The 19,167-nt window shown below is 40.3% G+C and overlaps 1 protein-coding gene across 5 annotated transcripts in view; it reads right to left on the reverse strand.

The window, feature by feature from the left end:
* Nucleotides 1-19,167, reverse strand: part of FGL1 (fibrinogen like 1) — a 58,158-nt gene that overhangs the window by 7,904 nt on the left and 31,087 nt on the right. For 4 of the 5 annotated variants that reach the window (XM_079909364.1, XM_079909362.1, XM_079909361.1 and 1 more), the window contains 4 exons: nucleotides 14,532-14,611; nucleotides 12,182-12,362; nucleotides 342-501; nucleotides 3-100 (listed from right to left, as the gene is read on the reverse strand). In XM_079909364.1, coding sequence (XP_079765490.1) covers nucleotides 3-100; nucleotides 342-501; nucleotides 12,182-12,362; nucleotides 14,532-14,594 — 502 coding nt within the window. In that variant the 5' untranslated portion in view covers nucleotides 14,595-14,611. Of the gene's footprint in view, nucleotides 1-2; nucleotides 101-341; nucleotides 502-2,662; nucleotides 2,822-12,181; nucleotides 12,363-14,531; nucleotides 14,612-19,167 lie in introns of those variants that run through there. The other variant, XM_079909365.1, reaches the window with a different exon arrangement.

The raw sequence follows: 19,167 nt of genomic DNA on the forward strand, positions 1-19,167 counted from the left end.
ACCTTGTGTAGTCAATAAGTGAAGATTTCTATTACCCAGCCAATATTCACCATTTTTTTGGACAAAATTTCCAAAGCCATTTTCATAGTCATTCCAGTCTCTAAAAAATTAAAGTGAAAGCTGACTTTAGCAAAATCCAAATGGACCTTTGCAGTACCCAAGGTGTGCACCTCCATCCCTACCCCCAATATTTTCTTGATTAGCTAATGTATTTTATTATTATTAAGAGAGAATGAAATTCTGTCTAATTAATACACTTCAGGATATAATAAAAAGGCTTAACCTATTGTAAACCTCACATTTCCTACTCCAGATAAATCCTTATGTCATAATTAACACACCTGTTAAAGTTCTCACTGCCATCAGATCGTCTCTGAATTACAGTCCACCCTCCTCCATCGGACATGTCACAATAAACAGAGAATTCTGCTGGGCTCTGGAGAGGTTTGATTTGGTAAAATCCACTCTGCTTATACCCATCATTGAAAATCTCTGAACAATCTGTTTGGAAAACAAGGTAATGTAGTATTTGTTATCTGTCTCTTTTTTTTAAAGGGAGCCTCTGAATGAGATTACTCAATACTAATGGAGACAGATAAATACATGATGTAGATAAGCAGCTGTTTAAAACTGAATCTGAATCTTCCAGTGGCTATTAGGAAATTCTTATTTATTTCTTTTCCTAGTATTTCACTAGCATCTGCCTTCTTGATATGATCATGGAAAAAATAAAACAGTGAAATATGTATCTGGTTTTTCATTTCTGATTCTTGTAGAAAACAATTAAAAGTATATGTTTCAGTTAAGCACAGTATATTTAAGTGAAACTTATAGCTTTATCAGACAGAACAGAGGAAATTTTCTCTCCTGTGACACTAAAATGAAAGTAGAAATATAACACCAAACAAATAATTTAATATAGATTATCCTGACTTAGAGCATTATAAATCATTCTGAACATCTGGAAGTGAACTCAAAATAGTAATCTTCTGGTTAGATTCTTATAACCTCCCAGTCTCATCAGATTTTTTACTAACACACTGAAATTTATAACAGTCCATGCATTCTTAGATGTTTTTGCTGAAAACTGCAAGATTCTACTTTTGTCCCCACAGTCTCCTTTGCTATGGTATTTCTTTGACCCCTGAAGCAAACATAGCTACCAGTTTGTCACCAAAAAGTAATATCTGTTTCTTAAACCACTTGAGCGTGGGATAAATTAATATCTATTGGGTCGTATCTAGGCAGATCTGTACTGACTTCGAGAATATGGCAAGTATGGACTCACTGTTGTTTAGACGCCCAGGAAGCTATGTTTTAGGGTAGTTGAATTCGTGGCCACTGTAAAGAGATAGTTTCAAGGACACCCAGTCACAGACTTTTGAATAAAAATATCATAATTTAACATCACAAACTTTCAAATTTTACCCTTATCATTTTATTTCCTTCCTTTTTAAGGAAAAAAACATTTTCTACAATTCTGTAACTACGTATGGCAATGGATGTTAACTAGACTTACCGTGGTGATTATTTCACAATACATACAAATATCAAATCCTTATGTCGTACACCAGAAACTAATATAATGTTTTATGTTAAATTGTACCCAATAAAAAATTTCTCTTCCTGATTGGATAATTCCATTCTTTTAGCATATTTTAAGTTCTTTCTTCACTTTCATTGTTTTGATGCCAAATTGTCTACAACAATTTTGTTACAAATAAAATATACTCCACATTAAATAGATTGAATAGCCAATAGGAACCAAAAGAGAAATGAAAATAAAGAACCTTCATCACTTTCTAAAAACCCTTATCAGGTTGAGACCAATCATATACTACTGCTTTGGTGTAATGTTCATTTTTCTAACAATTTAGGCTTTATTCATATATTTATTTTTGAGATTCAGAAGCCCAAGTGTTCTTTATACATGCTGGATTATTTTTAAAAAATCCTGTTTTGGCAATTAAACAAGCAGAAAAACAATGGGAAAATGATTATCTAAAATTAGTTCAATGTTATTCAAAAGCTTACATCCGTGATCAAGTATATCACACAATATTTTTCATTAAAGTAAGCAGATTTTAACGTTGTTAGGAAAGGAGCTCTTTGCTTACATTTAATTACCTACCAAAGAGCTGAATAGTAAAGACTCACAAGTTCCAGACTATTTTCCAAGCAAATATGAAAATGATTAGCTATAACAGTTGCCTCTGGAAAACTCTGTGAATATGGAGTTTTCAGCCAACATTTTCTATTTGTTTTTATTTTATGCCAACTCTGAGTTTAAGTTTTTAAAAATTTTTTCTTCTTCCCAGAGGAAAATGCCAAACACAACTTAAGATCCAGAGGAAGGATTTCAACTGAAAAAACAAAAACAAAACTGCAACAAATAAATAAACATCAAAAAAGTGCCAGTAGCTCAATTGCTTATGCAAATAAGTTAAGGAGCCTGCCTGGGGGAAATGTGACTTACACTGTGATAGAAAGTTCAAGCAAGGTAGTGTTTAAAATATTAGCTAAATATTTAAAACTATGATTTTCAAAATGTTTCGACACACTCAATGCCCCCAAGAATAGGCAGGAGAAGGGCAGGAGAAGGGCTAAAGAGCTCTGTGTTCATGGGAGTTTAAAAAAAAAAAAAGAATTTTTGGATACTTACATAATGCTAGAGTGAGGCCAAGGATACCTGCCCTCTGTTTGATAAACACTGTGTTAAACTGGGTGAGGTGAACACTTTCTCTGATCATGCAGAAAGCAAGCCATTTTGGAAGGCTGAATGTTGAAGCTTCAAAAAGTGACATGACAGCCTGCCAAATGAGCTTTTTCCTCTTGTCCCAGAATGGTGGCTGAGCCCAAAGCTGAGAACCAAAGGCACTAAGTACCCCACATTCTAAACTCAAAGAAAGGCCAGCATGAACTCAGCCACCACGCCACAGAGCATGCTGGGGAATGCCAGAACTGGCCCTACCACTGCCATCCTTACCCCCACGCAACATAAGATAAAACTTAAGAGGAGAGAGAGGAAGTTGCAATATTCTTGTAGGGGAGGGTTGGTGGGCTCTTTCCTCTGAAAACAAGGGAGAGAAGATATAATAATGTAGATAGATAGCTGACATTCATTGAGCTAAATGCTAAATGCTTTTGTAATCATGTTACATGTATTAACTCATTTGCTCTTTTTAAAAAATTTTTATTTTTGGCTGCGTTGGGTCTTCGTTGCTGCACATGAGCTTTCTCTAGTTGCAGCAAGCGGGGGCTACTTTGTTCTGGTGTGCGGGCTTCTTCTTGCGGTGGCTTCTCTTGTTTGCAGAGCAACAAGAGGTGCGCAGGCTCAGTAGCTGTGGCTCATGGGCTCTAGAGCACAGGATCAGTAGTTGTGGCGCACGGGCTTAGTTGCTCCATGGCATGTGGGATCTTCCCAGACCAGGGATCGAACCCGTGTCCCCTGCGTTGGCAGGCGGATTCTTTTTTTTTTTTTTTGCGGGACGCGGGCCTCTCACTGTTGTGGCCTCTCCCGTTGCGGAGCACAGGCTCCGGACGCGCAGGCTCAGCGGCCATGGCTCACGGGCCCAGCCGCTCCACGGCATGTGGGATCATCCCGGACCGGGGCACAAACCCGTGTCCCCTGCATCGGCAGGCGGACTCTCAACCACTGCACCACCAGGAAAGTCCAACTCATTTGATCTTTACAACAAAGAGATAGGTATTCTTGTCACTTCCATGTTACAGATGAGGAATATGAGGCACATAGAGGTCAAGTAACTTGCGCAAAGGCCATGGCTAGCAAGGGCAACTGGACTTTGAAAGCAGGATTTGGACTCTACAATAACCACTACACATACTGCCTTGAGAGACTGTCTCATAAAGACTGGGGGCTCCTGCAGAAGTGGGCGTGGTTAAACTAGCGGTCTTGGCTGAACAGATGTGATACCAAAGGCTGCTATGATTGTCACCAATTAGTGTGAATTTGGTACTACCATCTTTTAATGTAGGCACATAATTCAATCACACCCAAAAGATTAAAAAAATACATTTAATTATATGTTGTATAAAAATGGTGGTGGTGTGATGAATTGGGGGACTGGGATTGACGTGTATACACTGATGTGTATAAAATGGATGACTAATAAGAACCTGCTGTATAAAAAATAAAATAAAATAAAATTCAAAAAAAACAAAAGATACTGAGATAGGAGGTAGATGGGGCCCTGGGCTGGACAGCTGGAGTTTGTCCAGCGGAGTAAATTGGAGCTTTGTTTTCCCTGACACTCCAAAGACAAAGTTAGGGCAGGAGCTGAGCTCTGCTAGAGTAAAGAGATAAGATGACCACATCTACTACCTCCCCAACTGCATATGTGCAGAAAAGCTCCTCAGGGGTCAAAAAGGGAGGGGCACAACCCCATAACAAACGTTGTCAAATCTCCCACAGGCCTCTGCACTGAAATCCATCTTGGCAAAAAGATGTGCATGCAGGTTGGAGAGATTTCTAGGGCAGGTCAGGTGTGAAAAAAGAAACAAGATAACTGGCCAAAGGTAAACAAAGACCTGGAAGAACTGCGCTATATACATGATTTGACCCCCTCTTTACTGCGCTCCTCATTAGGGAGGACACCCACACCCTTTCTCTCTGGGTGTGTATTTCTGCCTCGCTTCTGTCTTAAATAAATAAACTGTTTCTCTGTGTGCTCTCCCACACGTATGCTGTGTCTCTAATAATAAACTTTGTACCTGTTTTTGCAAAAAAAAAAAAAAAATGTGCTTTGTGCATTGTTTTCAAAAATTGCTAGGTTGTATGTAATTAGGCATTTTCTACTATGAGATGAATTAGAATTCAGAAAATGATTTAGTAATAATACAGTAACTTGTAAATAAGAACAAAGAAATTTATTTCTACAGATCATATACATGTATATTTAATTTTTTAATTTAAGGAGACCAAAAACATACACTTTGGTGTGAGCAAATTTTTATATATTTTATATAATATTATATATTATGTAAATATATTATATATTTTCTTAGAATTTATGTCTTATTATATATTTTATTTATTGAGTGTTTGTCCTTGGTAGGCTCTCTAGTACTATTTTCCTATATGCTGAAAAATAAAATACAATTGAACTGGATTTATATTTCATAGCTTATTCCTCCTTCTCCTTCATGCTTGCATCATCATAAACACACCATCATAAACACATCATAATAAAAACAGATCTACTGACTTCTGTAATTTTTTTAGCTGTTCTACCCAGAAACAGTCATCTAGAATGTCTATTATCTATCATATTATACATGCTATAATTTTATAACACACACACACACACACACACACACACACACACACACACACACACACTATAATAGTTTGTCTAGACCCTGTCCCTATGACTCTTCTACCCAACTCCTACTTATACAGTCAGTTCTGCGCTGTCCTTGGTATTTCAATTTCCTAGTAACTGATTTCTTGCCTTACTCCTTGTTTCCTAAGTTTCCTAAGTTCCTAAGTTCTGCTCCCAGCACTCTCAACACAGGGGTGAGAGTTTTAGTGCTTAAACCTCACTCTTCCCAGGACTGGTTGCACAGTCCCTGTAACAAACACCCAACTGCCTGCCTCCTGCCATTATCTGACACTTGAATCTGTGTTGACAACCCACTTAGATTGTTTAAATAGACACGCTGGAGCTTGGTTTGGTATTTGGAATAATGGTACTTTTTTTTTTTTTTTTTTTTTTACAGCCGCACCATGCAGCTTGTGGGATCATAGCTCCCTGACCAGGGATCGGGCCAGGCCATGGCAGTGAAAGTGCCGAGTCCTAACTACTGGACCGCCAGGGAATTCCCTGGTACTTCTTCTCTTACACTGATCAGTTTCTTGCCCTTGAGATAAGTTTTGTTTCTACTTTTGGAATCACATATCCTTTGCAGACCAACCTGTTACCTTCCTCTGAGTTGTTATTCAAATAAATATCTTGTTTTACTCCATGAGTACATTTGAAGAATCTGCCCTCTCTTTTTTTTTCCATCTGATTTGTTCCACCAATTAAATTTTTAAAATATATATTGAACATTCACAATATGCCAATCATCACATTAGATGCTAAATATACCAGTACCTAGACAGTTTAGCAGGAGATAGACAACTAAGCATGCAGTGACAATACTCCATGATAAGTGCTGAGACGGAAAAGTAGGGACTTCCCTGGTGGTCCAGTGGTAAAGAATCCACCTTCCAACGCAGGGGACGCAGGTTTTATCCCTGGTCAGGGAACTAAGATCCCACATGCCGCGGGGCCACTAAGCCCGCGCGCCACAACTATTGAGCTCGCACGCCTAACTAGAGAGCCCGCGTGCCGCAAACTACAGAGCTCATGAGCCCTGGAGCCCGCGTGCCACAACTACAGAGAAGCCTGCACACCACAGTGAAGAGCCCGCACGCCACAACAAAAGATCCTGCATGCCTCAACAAAGATTCCGCATGCCACAACTGAGACCCGATGCAGCCAAAAATAAATAAATAATAAATAAATCTTTAAAAAAAAAAAAAGAAAGAAAAGTAAAAGGTGCTTTTGGAGTACATGGAAGTGATGCCTAATTCAGTCTTGAGGGTCAGGAAGTTTCCTGAAGGGCTAACTGGGGTCCGAAGGATGAATAATAGGAGTCAGCCCAGGGGACAGGATTGAGTAGGAAAGATGCTCCAGACAGAGATAATGGCTAATGTAAAGTTCCAAGGGCTCAGGAGAGCAGGGTGCTGTTGAGAAACTGAAGTCAGTTACTGTACCTGGACTGTAACATGCAAAAGAGAAGCATGAAAACAGTTAAGGTCAGAATTCTAGCTCCACCGTATACACTTCTGATCTCATACCTGTGCAGCCTCCACAAAGCCAGTACACTCATAATACCAGTGATCTCTCTGCCAGGCAATCCTCTCCAACACCAGAGATACTTTTTTTTTTTTCTTTTTTTGCGGTTCGCGGGCCTCTCACTGTTGCGGCCCCTCCCGTTGCGGAGCACAGGCTCCGGACGCGCAGGCTCAGCGGCCATGGCTCACGGGCCCAGCCGCTCCGCAGCATGTGGGATCTTCCCAGACCGGGGCACGAACCCGCGTCCCCTGCATCGGCAGGCGGACTCCCAACGACTGCGCCACCAAGGAAGCCCCCAAAGATACTTTTAACTCCTTATCATTCTACTTTGAGCCCCTGTGGTCTAGAGGCGGCGTCATCCCTGGAATCAAAGACTCTCCTTCGCGCTTACAACCTCTTCTCTCTCCTATTCTTGTACCACTCCCACTCTTCTCTTTTCCCTAGCTTTGATTATGCACTTGGGGGTTTTGATGGCTGCTTTCTCTGACCTCCCTGCCCCAGCCCTGACCCCTCTTCTGACCTGGGGGGCTACAGGAGAGAGAACAACAGGGGCTGAGGGTGACAGCAGCAAATTCAAGGTCATGCTGGAAGTTATGTCAAATTTAAATGGCAAAGACTTTATATCCATTCTCCCCAAGGAAATTGGGGTAGGCAAGAAATAGATACGGTAGATATAGATAAATCTTTTCATTTTTGTCAGGATCCCTGGTAGTTTTGTATCTTGTTTATTGTGTAACAATTTATCTTTGAAACATAAAAAATATAATGATAGCTATATTTATGAGTACTTACTGTGTGCCAGGCACTGTTCTCATTGTTTTACATGTATTTATTCATTTAATTCTCAAAATTCTCTAAATTAGATACCGTGATTATCCCCATTTTACAACTGAGAAAATTGAGGCATAGAGAAGTTAAACAAATTGCCTGAAGACCATTGTTAGTAGTGCTACAATCCATTCTCCAAACAATAGGCAAGACTTAACCTTGCTTTAAAATAGACTGTTATATGTGTTTGGGTGACTAAGGGCAGGGACATCCACAGAGGGCAGATCCAGGCCATTATGATGGAGCCCAGAGTCGTTGTGTAATCTACTTTGTTTCTATAACAGCCTCTGCTATTCCTCTAGGAAAATTCACTGGCAACAGCGATCCTTCCAGTGTTTCTTCTTTAGAGTTGGTTATGTCAGAACATGCCAGTTTCATGGGTTGCCTGTCTGGTTTTACACTTAGCAGGGGAAGCACACATGCTATTCCTACTTCGCCGCTGTCTAGGCGCCCGTGGCTCCAGATTGAACTGGGCTTCTTAGAAGAATTAAGCCAATGCTTGATAGCCCCGTCATAATATGGCCACTAGCTGACCACAGACTTGGGCAGTGAATGGGGCCAGTTGGCTGCTACTTCTGGTGGATGCAGCTTTTGACCAGGCGCTATAATGGAATGATTTTAGGTCTCAGGCAGATCTGTTGTGTTAGACTTGGAAGAGGTCCAGTACCCATGTCTTTTCAATGTTTAGAATTAGTAACTGTAATGTCTCTTTAAATCTATGAGCATATCTCAGAATGGCAACCTCATTTCTCCCCATCCCGTGCTTGGTAGAAGGAGATGAGAAACTGTGAGGATGGCAGGTCTGATTCACTACTTTCTGGCAGAGAGCAGGTGCCTAAGCCATGCACACCCCAGGCCCTGTCCAGGAAGGCACCCTCCACTGCCCTATTGGCTGCAGTGTTCTTCCAGCATCCTCTGTTGATCCTCAAGTGCCCCTGTGGGAGGAACACACTGGATTACATCTTTCATTGAGCAACATCTCCTGGAAAGTACATTATCTTGATGATGGTAGACAATCTTTTGAAGACGGCACATTTTATTCCTTGAAAGGGCTTCCTCATTTGTACCAGTCACTGACCATCTGTTCATCAAAAAGATCATCCCCCATCAGGCATTTAAAGACACATGATCTTGACTGACACGGAACATGTCTCCTGGATTTAGGAAGCGATGTGAAAATCTGACTGTCCACTCCCTCCTTGATCAAATGGAATAGATAGCCTAGGAAGCTACCTCACAATAACCCCTGCCAACTCATCTACCTGCCTCACCACTGAGGAATTTACCCCAAACATGCTTCACTCCTCCACCAGGAACACTCCGTTCCAGAGCAATCATGGCTCTCAGCCCCTTACATCTCTGACCTCACTGACATTCCACAGGTCAATCAGGTTCTGAACAAACTACAGATCTCTCAGCTAAGATATCCTCTAGTGAATCAATGACAGAGTGGTCACCGGTTGGCCCAGAGCCCTGACAAGCCCTGATGAAAGGACACCTCTAGTAATTTTTCTTTATAAAAGTACTACCTTCCCGAGCCAGAAGCTGATATCTAAGGCAATGTAAGGTATATTAGCTTGCTAGGTCTGCCGGAACAAAATACCACAAATTGTGTAGCTTAAATAATAGAAATTTATTTTCTCACAGTTATTGGGCTCGGAAGTCCAAGATTAAGGTGTCAGCAGGTTTGGTTTTCTCTGAACCCTCTGTTCTTGGCTGACTTCTTGCTGTGTCCTCACATGGTCTTCCCTCTGTGCACACACATCCCTGGTGTTTCTCTGTGTGTCCAAACTTCCTCTTCTTATAAGGATACCAGTCAGATTGAATTAAGGCCCATCCTTAATGGCCTCCTTTTGACTTAAGCACCTCTTTAAGGGCCCTACCGCCAAGTACAGTCACATTCATAGGTACTGAGGGTTAGGGCTTCAACATACGTATTTTGGGGGAACATGATTCAGCCCATAAGACAGAGTAATCAATCAAATGGCTTTTTGACTATTCTGATTACCCACTTCTCTGTGAATCAATCCTGTCATCCACAATGATTGACCAAATTAACCCAGTGAGATCTTACCCTCTAATCTGTGTCTTATTGACATTTACTGCAGTCTCAGGATAGGTACCTGAAGCCTCCTTGTTGGATACCTAAACATATTACAACCAGGTCCCAAACACCCAATAAAAAGAGTACCAAATTGGGAACTTCCCTGGCGGTCCAGTGGTTACGACTATGGGCTTCCACTGCAGGGGGCACAGGTTCAGTCACTGGTTGGGGAACTGAGATCCCTGGTCTGGGAACTGAGATCCCACATGCTGCACAGTGCGGCAGAAAAAAAAAAAAAGAGTACCAAACTGGTACAGGACCCCACCTCCTACCTGAAAAGAAATAAAGCCTTTGCTTTGTGACCTCAGGGAATCTTGGACTTTTTCAGCCTGTAGGAAGAAATTTGGTAAGAAGCCTGATCTGGTCATCCACACCCAACAGGGAAAGCACTCCTTTTCAACCCTGTAGGGATTATCATTTAATTGGCCTGCATTGGAGCTCAGGCACTGTTTATAATTTCCCATGGGTCACTTGCATTTCTGCACATTTTGCACACAGAGCTTGTGTTCTGGACTGTTTTTTTCAAGGATGTTTCTATAGTGAACAGCTTTGGGCAGATAGAGATAGTGGCTGCACCAGAGCAGATGGCGGGTTTGTTTGCTTCCTCTGAGGTACAAAGGCTGGGCAGATTTGCTTGTAACCTATTATAAAAGATTGAGGTTTCCTAAGCTCAGGGTTCCTCAGCTGTGACCTAGCCCACTGCCTGCACATCTTCCACCTGGATTATTCCACACCGCTTCCTTGGTATTTGCAGGCTGGACACATTGGTGCAAACATGAAGCTCATGTCTCTGACCCTGGAGTCTCTTGTCTTCTGCCAGTGTCCCTGAAACTGTGACAAGCCATCAGCATTTTAAAAGGTCATCAGGTGATTCTCATGAGAATCACTGTCTTCAAGAAATCACTACTGATTCTGCTTCCTGTTCAATTGCTTTCCTGAGTCTTCTTTCACTGTCTTGCTTAATCTTCCCAGTAATTCTCCACTTAGGTTCCAGTTCCTGGTTCTCTGCCCCTGCGGTGGCTTCAGACCGTCCCTTGTTTCTCAAGCCTGTTTTTACCCAAGCGGTCCTTGGTTCCTCTTTGTTCCATGCTTCAGAGCAACACGCCATCCTCGCTCCGTATCCAGCCCCACTCTGCAGGACAGTGGCTCTGGTCTCCTTCTGTCCCCTAAAGTGGGGAAGGCAGTTGGACTCCAAGGATCAAGGGCAAAGGATCAAGTTGCTGAACAACAGAGTCAGGAACTCAGGGCAGAGACTGAGCAAAGAGAGATTAGGATCGCAGTAAAAAGAGAAAAAGGGAGCATTTTATTGAAGCATACGTTCTAAGATTCTCACAACTCATATCTAACACTGATGAGTATATTTAGAAACATAAAATAAAGATGTTTTTATTCTCATCAGCTTGGCATCTCATTAGCCTCTACAGGTTCTCAATTATAGTCAGATATATTTCCCAATTTATAATTGCTTATCTTGCTATTCCTATTTCTATGTACTACCGTGCTTTCATTCATAAATATGAGGCTCTAGCATGTTCCAAGGACTCTGATGGGAAATAAGGAGGAAAGAGTGCATGAAACATCATCCCAGACCTTATAAAGTATCCAGTTAATAATTGACAAAGATAGGCTCATAAACAGAGAAATTACAATATATCATGGCAGTACAGTAGACATACTATAGTATATAAGAACAAAGCATTCCAGATGTCATTCTCATTTGTGACAACTATTATTTGTTTATTTTAAAGTTGGCTGGAGGAAATCAGGTGAATACTTTTCTGTAGGGAACAGGACATGTGTAGGGATAAGTGCAATACGTTAGCAGTTTAAGATCATTTAGTTTCTGGGGGGAAACCTGGCCTAATCAAAGGGAAAATGACCAAACTGTAAAATATACACATAAAACATAAATAATAGGAAAATGATTTATTTTCCTAAATAACTCCGATTCTTTTTCCTGACCTGCCCTTTTATTCTATTACCTTACTTACTATCCTAAGGCATGTCAGAGTTTCAGAAGGGAAAATTGTATAAATGAAATGAAGCAAGGTACAGTACACAAATAAAAAACTGTAAAATTTCACAAATATAATCTGCCATTTGCACACTGACATTTAAACAATCCATTGTCATGATCTCTAATTAAACTATTGGGATCCTCAGATAATTGGCATATGCTATTAAATGTCCCTTGCAGAGATAATAGAGAGAAAGGGGTAAAATAGAGTAGAAGACGTTTAAATTTGGTATAATGCTTCATGTTGCTTGTTACTGGCATAGGAAAAGCTCTTTAGCAAAACCTGAAGTGATCAAGTTACTAGCACCACCATTGCACACGGGTGTATGATATAAGTTATGGAAACACATAAGAAACATAGATTCTGACCTGCGTATTGCCTCTTGCCTCCAAGGTCAATGACGCTATTCTCCTCTCCTTTATCAAGGAACTGGACTTCCTTCTCATGCAAAAGCTGCTCGATCTTGACTCGCTGCTGCTTGACCCGGGTCTCAAGCAGGTGCACCTGGGCTCTGAGCCGCACCTGCTCGTGCAGGCAGTTCTCGAGAGCCTGCAGAGTAACGTGCATCTCGTTCTTAGGAAGAATAAACGCTCCGAACAAGCTGGATAAATTAACGATTCAAATTTGTCCCCAGCTCCCGTTTCAGAATAATATTCTACCCAGAAAGTGGTTTGCAAGTTCTAACACTGTTTGTTATTTGGAGAATAAGAAATTATGGCTTACGGTAAAGTGCTTGAACTAAAAAATGATATAAAATAATCTGAATGACTACACCAAGAGCTGTAGAGTGGTTGTCTCATTTGATCCTCGTAACGATTCCACGAGGTAGGAAGGGACTCATCCTTGAGGAAACTTGCAATTTCTCAAGGAAACAGGAAATTCTCAGGGGGCTAGAGGAGTCAGCATTCATATCCAGTTCAAGGATCCTACTCTCAAAGTCTACATATCACCGCCTGAGTGCTTTCTTAACAGGAAAGTGCTTTACAGCATCATTACATGTGACTAGTGTGTCAGTCTCTAAAATAAACAAGGCTTTTGAATGACCTTTTTGTATTGATACATTTTAAAAATATATTGAATGTTCATAACCTGATGACACATGGTCACCTTTCTAAGGGATGCTACTTTAGACCCTCAGATCCCTGAGTATCTTACCCATTTACCTGTTCTGGAAATTCTACTGGAGTCACTTTACCTTTTGGCTTACTTATTGTTTTTCCCTTAATTACTTCAAAACAGGATGCAGAAGCCTGAGTCTTTCAGTTAAATTGTTTACTTTCTCTAAAAAAGGCAAATAATCCAAGAATATTGCATGTGAAAGAGTTTATCAGCTTCCTTCTACAGTGGCATCTGACTGAGTGGATTTCTCCAGAGCTAAAGCAAATGTGGTGAGTTGGGAAGGGGAGTTGCAGAGGTGTGCCTCCTGGGAAGAGCTACTGAGACCAAGAAGCTGCAGTAAAGACCCTTAAGTACTCAACGCTGGGAGAGTTACTAGGGGATAGTGAAGAGAAAGGACAAAAGACAAAGTTTTGCCTTTTTCCTGTTTTTACTTTGACAACTCTATTTGCAGTTCATGTCATGATCTCCTGTGATAAGCATAAATGTTTGCTGAGAAATTATGAATTTTAACATGTAAGTGCCTTACACTACTTTTATATACATTATTTCCTAAAATAGGCATTTGAATACAGTCAGACATATTTCCCAATTTATAATTGCATAACTTCCTGTTTCTATCTTTATGTGCTACCTTGTATTCATTCCATAAATATGAGGGCATACTGTGTTCTGGGCACTTTGCTAGGCTGTCTGAACAGCATGTTCAGATATTCTGTTTGGGGCAAAAGAAAGAGGAAAATACATTGTCTTCCTGTGAAGGACTATAACGTAAACATAGAAATTCAGCCTCTAAACTGAAGGTCATATAGCAAGAGAATGGAGAAATGATAGTAGAGGACTCCTCCCTCCTGTCTCCAGGCCCAAGTCACTGAAGCTCTCCCAGCTGTTTCTCTAGGACTATTTCTTATTTTCAGACTCTCTCTTCAACTCTCTTCGATTTAACCTCTCTGAACGAGTTATTTGCTTAGCCCCCTGAGTTATACCTGTCTAAAAAATGAACAGCAAAGACATTTTATGGCATCTGGAATCCTGTGTTGCTTTCTAATAGTGGGAAATTGGTTGTGATGTTGTTAAATATAGTGGACTATACAATTTAAAAATAACTGAAGGATTACAGGGCAAGGATGTTCAATTTTTATGTGACTACATATACAGTGTTAGTAAGCTTATTTAAAACTTAGGCATTTTCTTTCTCCCAGAACTTTGAGTAAATGATTGTTTTTCCCTTTTTACTCATGAATGGAGAGAGGCACAAGTTCATTGCAATTACTTTCAAATAATCTGTCTAGTTTACACTGACAGTGTCCGATACTGGAAAGCTCAAGGTCAATTTCAAAAGACAGTTTTAAATTCTTAATATTATGCAACCACCCAAATAACCCCAGTAAATAAAAAAGATTTTACTTAGTGTGAATACTGATTTTTACTTTAAAGGTTTTTTTTTAAGCACTTAATAAGTGCCTATTACGTGGCAGGTGCTTTTTCATTTTCCCCCAGTTAAGTTTTTTTAGTGACAAGTTACTATAGACTTTCTGCAAAATAAAAGAAAATTCAGATCTAAGTGGGTATTTAAAACAATAGCTTTTGTAATGAGCTTACCCAGCTTTCCCTGCCCATCACCAGAACAGTGGTGAGAAGGATGAAACTGATCATCTTCACCATTTTTCCCACTGAAAGAACTGCAAGAACAAAAAGAATTTCATAAGATTAATTTATTGTGAATTTTTCATGAGGCCAATGCTGGCTTGACTCAATGTGATCCAGGAGGTCAGACACAGCTCCAGGCCGTGTCTAATCTGACAGTCGCCATGGAAATTCTCCTGGACTTTCCCAGGCTTCTCCCCACAGAAGGATGCTCACTGTTACCTTGTATAGAATTGAACCAGTTCCACAGCAAAAACAGAGGAACTCTGGCTCTTGGGAGTATGAAAAAGGCACAGGCTCTTTAAGCACAAAGACGTGGTTTCATAGTTTGGCTCAGCCAGTTCCTAGTTGTGTGACCCTAGGCAACTTACTATAAAATGCTCCTGATCTATAAAATAGACATCATAATTCTCACCTTATAGGACCGTGGTCATTTTGATGTAATATTTTCAAACACCCTAGCATATGATAAGTGCTAAATGAACAGTCATTCATTTTGTATATGGAAGGCTTTTTATTTTGACAAAAAGGAAGAAAGAAAAAGTTACAACAAATAGAAGGTGATATGTATTATTTTTCTCAGTGTCTTAATGTATAGGCAGCTACCAAGATAATATAAAACTTTAATCTCTCTTTAAAGTTGTAGAGGAAAATTAACTTTACCACTTCATGAGATTATTTTTTAAATCAGTCTTGAATTCATGAATCTTGATGAAAAATTTTGTTCATCCTCAAAATAACTTCTGTATGCTGCCAGTGGTGAATTTTCATAAATTTTAGAAGCTAGGGAGCCTAGAAGGGCAGAAATACCTGCATAATCTTCAAACAAATTGATACCTACGGTTTTTGCTAAAAAAAGAACCAGAATCAACTGAATTATTTATTTGTCAGCCTATTTTTATTCTTATAAAATCTACGACCACTAGGTCCTTTTCATGTATCTCTTTCTCAATTTTTACATAATTTAAAAAGTGGTTCCTAAACTTTGCTGTCCATTGGGATCACTTGGGGAGCTTTAAAAATATTTCCACGCCCAGAAATTGAATCAAATGTCTAAAGGTGGCAGTCAGGGCTTAGAATTTTTAAAAGACTCCCAGCTGATTCCAATGTACAGCAAAGTTTGAAAAGCAAGGATTTAGGGACTTAATAGAAAATTTTTTTTTCCAGTCTATGCTAACAAAATAGGTAGTTCTCAGTCCTGGGGCCAAAAAAAAAAAAGTTACAGAATGAGAGGGGCACTACTTAAATTCAGGGACAAATAGCATGCATGGGCATCTTGGGAAGCACTGCAAGATATAAAGTGAATTTCTTAAATATGTGAAATTTGTGCAGTACAGAGAGTAATAAAGAGTCTCCTAGATAAAACCATATAATTTTACTTCACACAACTTTACTTCTGGCTGATGTATTTTTTTATTACATACACTAGCACTGTCCTAGGCTATGCATTTTATAAGCATCTTATTTAATCCTCAAATAACTCTATAAGGCAACTACTATTATCCTCATCATACAAATGGATAGATCAGAGAGCTTAAGTCACTGAAGACGCAGCAATTGGGCTGAGGGCTTTCCACCTTGAAAGCCCGTGACCCCCAACCTGTATTCTGCATGGCCTTCCTTTCTATATACATATACACCTGTTATATATATATATATATATATATATATATATATATATATATATATATATATATAGGGACACAGGCTGCACAGAGGTATAGAGGCCCTGCTACTTGGCTTTCTCCAGTGAACACCACTCTCACTCCTAAACATGGCTGTGACTTATTTGTTCCTAAGTCGTGTGCTTCTGCAAAGGAACATTAGGTCAACCTGGCAGGAGAGGACAGGTCTCCTGCCAGGTTGACAGGAGAGGAGACAGCTGCACTAAACAGAAGCAGTCCTACAGAATCGTGGCATCAACAAGCATTTATTGATTATTGGCTATCTGCTCAGCACTGTGCCACATGCTGTGGGAAAATAAAATACAGCTGCCACATCAAGGCAATGTTTTGGGGAAGAAATGAAAATAAATATTAAAAGGGAAATTAAAGACAACATAAATTTAATTACATATTGTTTCATGTATTATATTTCAATTTAATCTACATTAAACCATATGTAATTAAATATAAAAACTAAATTTTTCCAGGTGACCTCTCAAGACAAAATTAATTATTTCCTCCACTGTGATCCCATACTATGTTTACAAACAAATATAGCATTCATTCACTCAGTAAACACTGTTTGCATGCCTGCTATGCTCCAGGCACTGTGCCAGGTGAGATGGAATTATCACTTGACTTGTTTTTACATGTCTCTCTCCAACTGCTTCCTTTTGTCCATGCTATTTTGTTTAGAATAGGATTCTTGAAGGCAAAGGCCACACCTTGCTATAACTGTTGTATCCCTAGCATCTAACTTATTATGGCGACCCTAATAAAAGTTTAGTTATTGCCTCTGAAGAAGAATTTCCCCTAGAGGGAAAATCTTTCTCAGAGGGAAAAATATGAGTTCCTTGCCATAAAGCTAGTCTGTTTGCAGTGACATACTTCCCCTCCTATGCTTATCCTTGTCAAGGGGAAAACAATGGGCTAAGTATATTTTTGAAAATAAGTGTTAAGAAGGTGTTAGGGGGGCTTCCCTGGTGGTGCAGTGGTTGAGAACCTGCCTGCTAATGCAGGGGACACAGGTTCGAGCCCTGGTCTGGGAGGATCCCACATGCTGCAGAGCAACTAGGCCCGTGAGCCACAACTACTGAGCCTGCGCGTCTGGAGTCTGTGCTCCGCAACAAGAGAGGCCGCGATAGTGAGAGGCCTGCGCACCGCGATGAAGAGTGGCCCCCGCTTGCCACAACTAGAGAAAGCCCTCGCACAGAAACAAAGACCCAACACAGGAAAAATTAATTATTTAATTAATAAACTCCTACCCCCAACATCTTATTAAAAAAAAAAAAGGAGTTAGGGACTTTGGGTTGGATTGAACACATACGATTTTTCTTTCTCACAAAACCCCACTAGAAAGGAGTAAAGAAAAATGGAAAAGACATGGATTGACAAGGTGGAAGAGAAAGGGAGAGGAGAAGACACCTGGCATACAATGTCAACCAGATGACAAAAAGCACACAGGGGAATTGGCAGAGCTGCTAAAACTGAATAGCAAGCAGTAGCAGCAGGGAGTACCACAAGAAGCAAGCTAGGTTGCATTGCAGTATCCCAGATGGTGCTAGCTTGGAGGTGACCACTAGCTTGGAAGGCAGGGTGGAGGTGATGGGCTGATACCCAGCTTCTCACCTAAATCATGAACAGCCAGGTGAATAAGGTTTTCCCCACCCCATCAAAAAATGAAAGGCTTCTTCTTTTTTTAAATATATTTTTAAAATTAATTAATTAATTAATTAAGTTTTGGCTGCATTGGGTCTTCATTGTTGCACACGGGCTTTCTCTAGTTGCAGCGAGCAGGGGCTACTCTTTGTTGCAGTGTGCGGGCTTCTCATTGAAGTGGCTTCTCTTGCTGCGGAGCAGGGGCTCTAGGCGCGCAGGCTTCAGTAGTTGTGGAGCATGGGCTCAGTAGTTGTGGCTCGCGGGCTCTAGAGCGCAGGCTCAGTAGTTGTGGCACAGGGGCTTAGTTGCTCCGTGGCATGTGGAATCTTCCCAGACCAGGGCTCGAACCCATGCCCCCTGCATTGGCAGGTGGATTCTTAACCACTGTGCCACCAGGGAAGCCCTGAAAGGCTTATTTCTATTAAGGTCGAACCAAAGAGACTCCAGGTATCATGACCACAGGTACAATGGAGGTCAAAAGAGAGACACTGTTCTATAAGTTTGAGCCCTCCCCAGGTTACTTCCATCCTGGCAGCTAGATAGCCACGCAGGCAGCTCTAAACTCCTCCTATTATTTTCCAGGCCAGAGATTGTGTGATTCCTCTCTGGAGGAATGAATAGTGTCACAGAAAAGATCTTCAAAAGTTGACATTGGGAGATTCCCCAACAAAAGAGCTATGTTCTTACCTGATCATTCTCCAAAGAAGCCCATCAGTTGGCAAGCTTCTTTTATGCACACAGGAAAGGTATAGGCACAATATTTTGCTTATTTCTTTTCTGTCTGAAGGGAGGCTTATTTTAAATTACATTCTGTGTCCATATTTACTTAACAGTTTAAAGAGAAGCATTTAAAGACCAAACTTTCTATATGACAACACTGGGCAGAAATCCATATGATAGCAATTAATTTACCATGAAAGTATATAATTTATTTGTTATCATTTAACCCTTTTATCCAACATTGTAGCATATACCAGAAAAAACCATAATTCAAAAAGACACATGCACCCCAATGTTCATTGCAGCACTATTTACAATAGCCAGGTCATGGAAGAAACCTAAATGCCCATTGACAGACGAATGGATAAAGAAGATGTGGTATGTATATATAATGGAATATTACTCAGCCATAAAAATGAACGAAATTGGGTCATTTGTAGAGACGTGGATGGACCTAGAGACTGTCTTACAGAGTGAAGTAAGTCAGAAAGAGAAAAACAAATGTCGTATCTTAACACATGTATGTGGAATCTAGAAAAATGGTATAC

The sequence above is a fragment of the Stenella coeruleoalba genome (assembly GCF_951394435.1).
Source record: "Stenella coeruleoalba genome assembly, chromosome: 21".
NCBI lineage: Eukaryota > Metazoa > Chordata > Mammalia > Artiodactyla > Delphinidae > Stenella > Stenella coeruleoalba.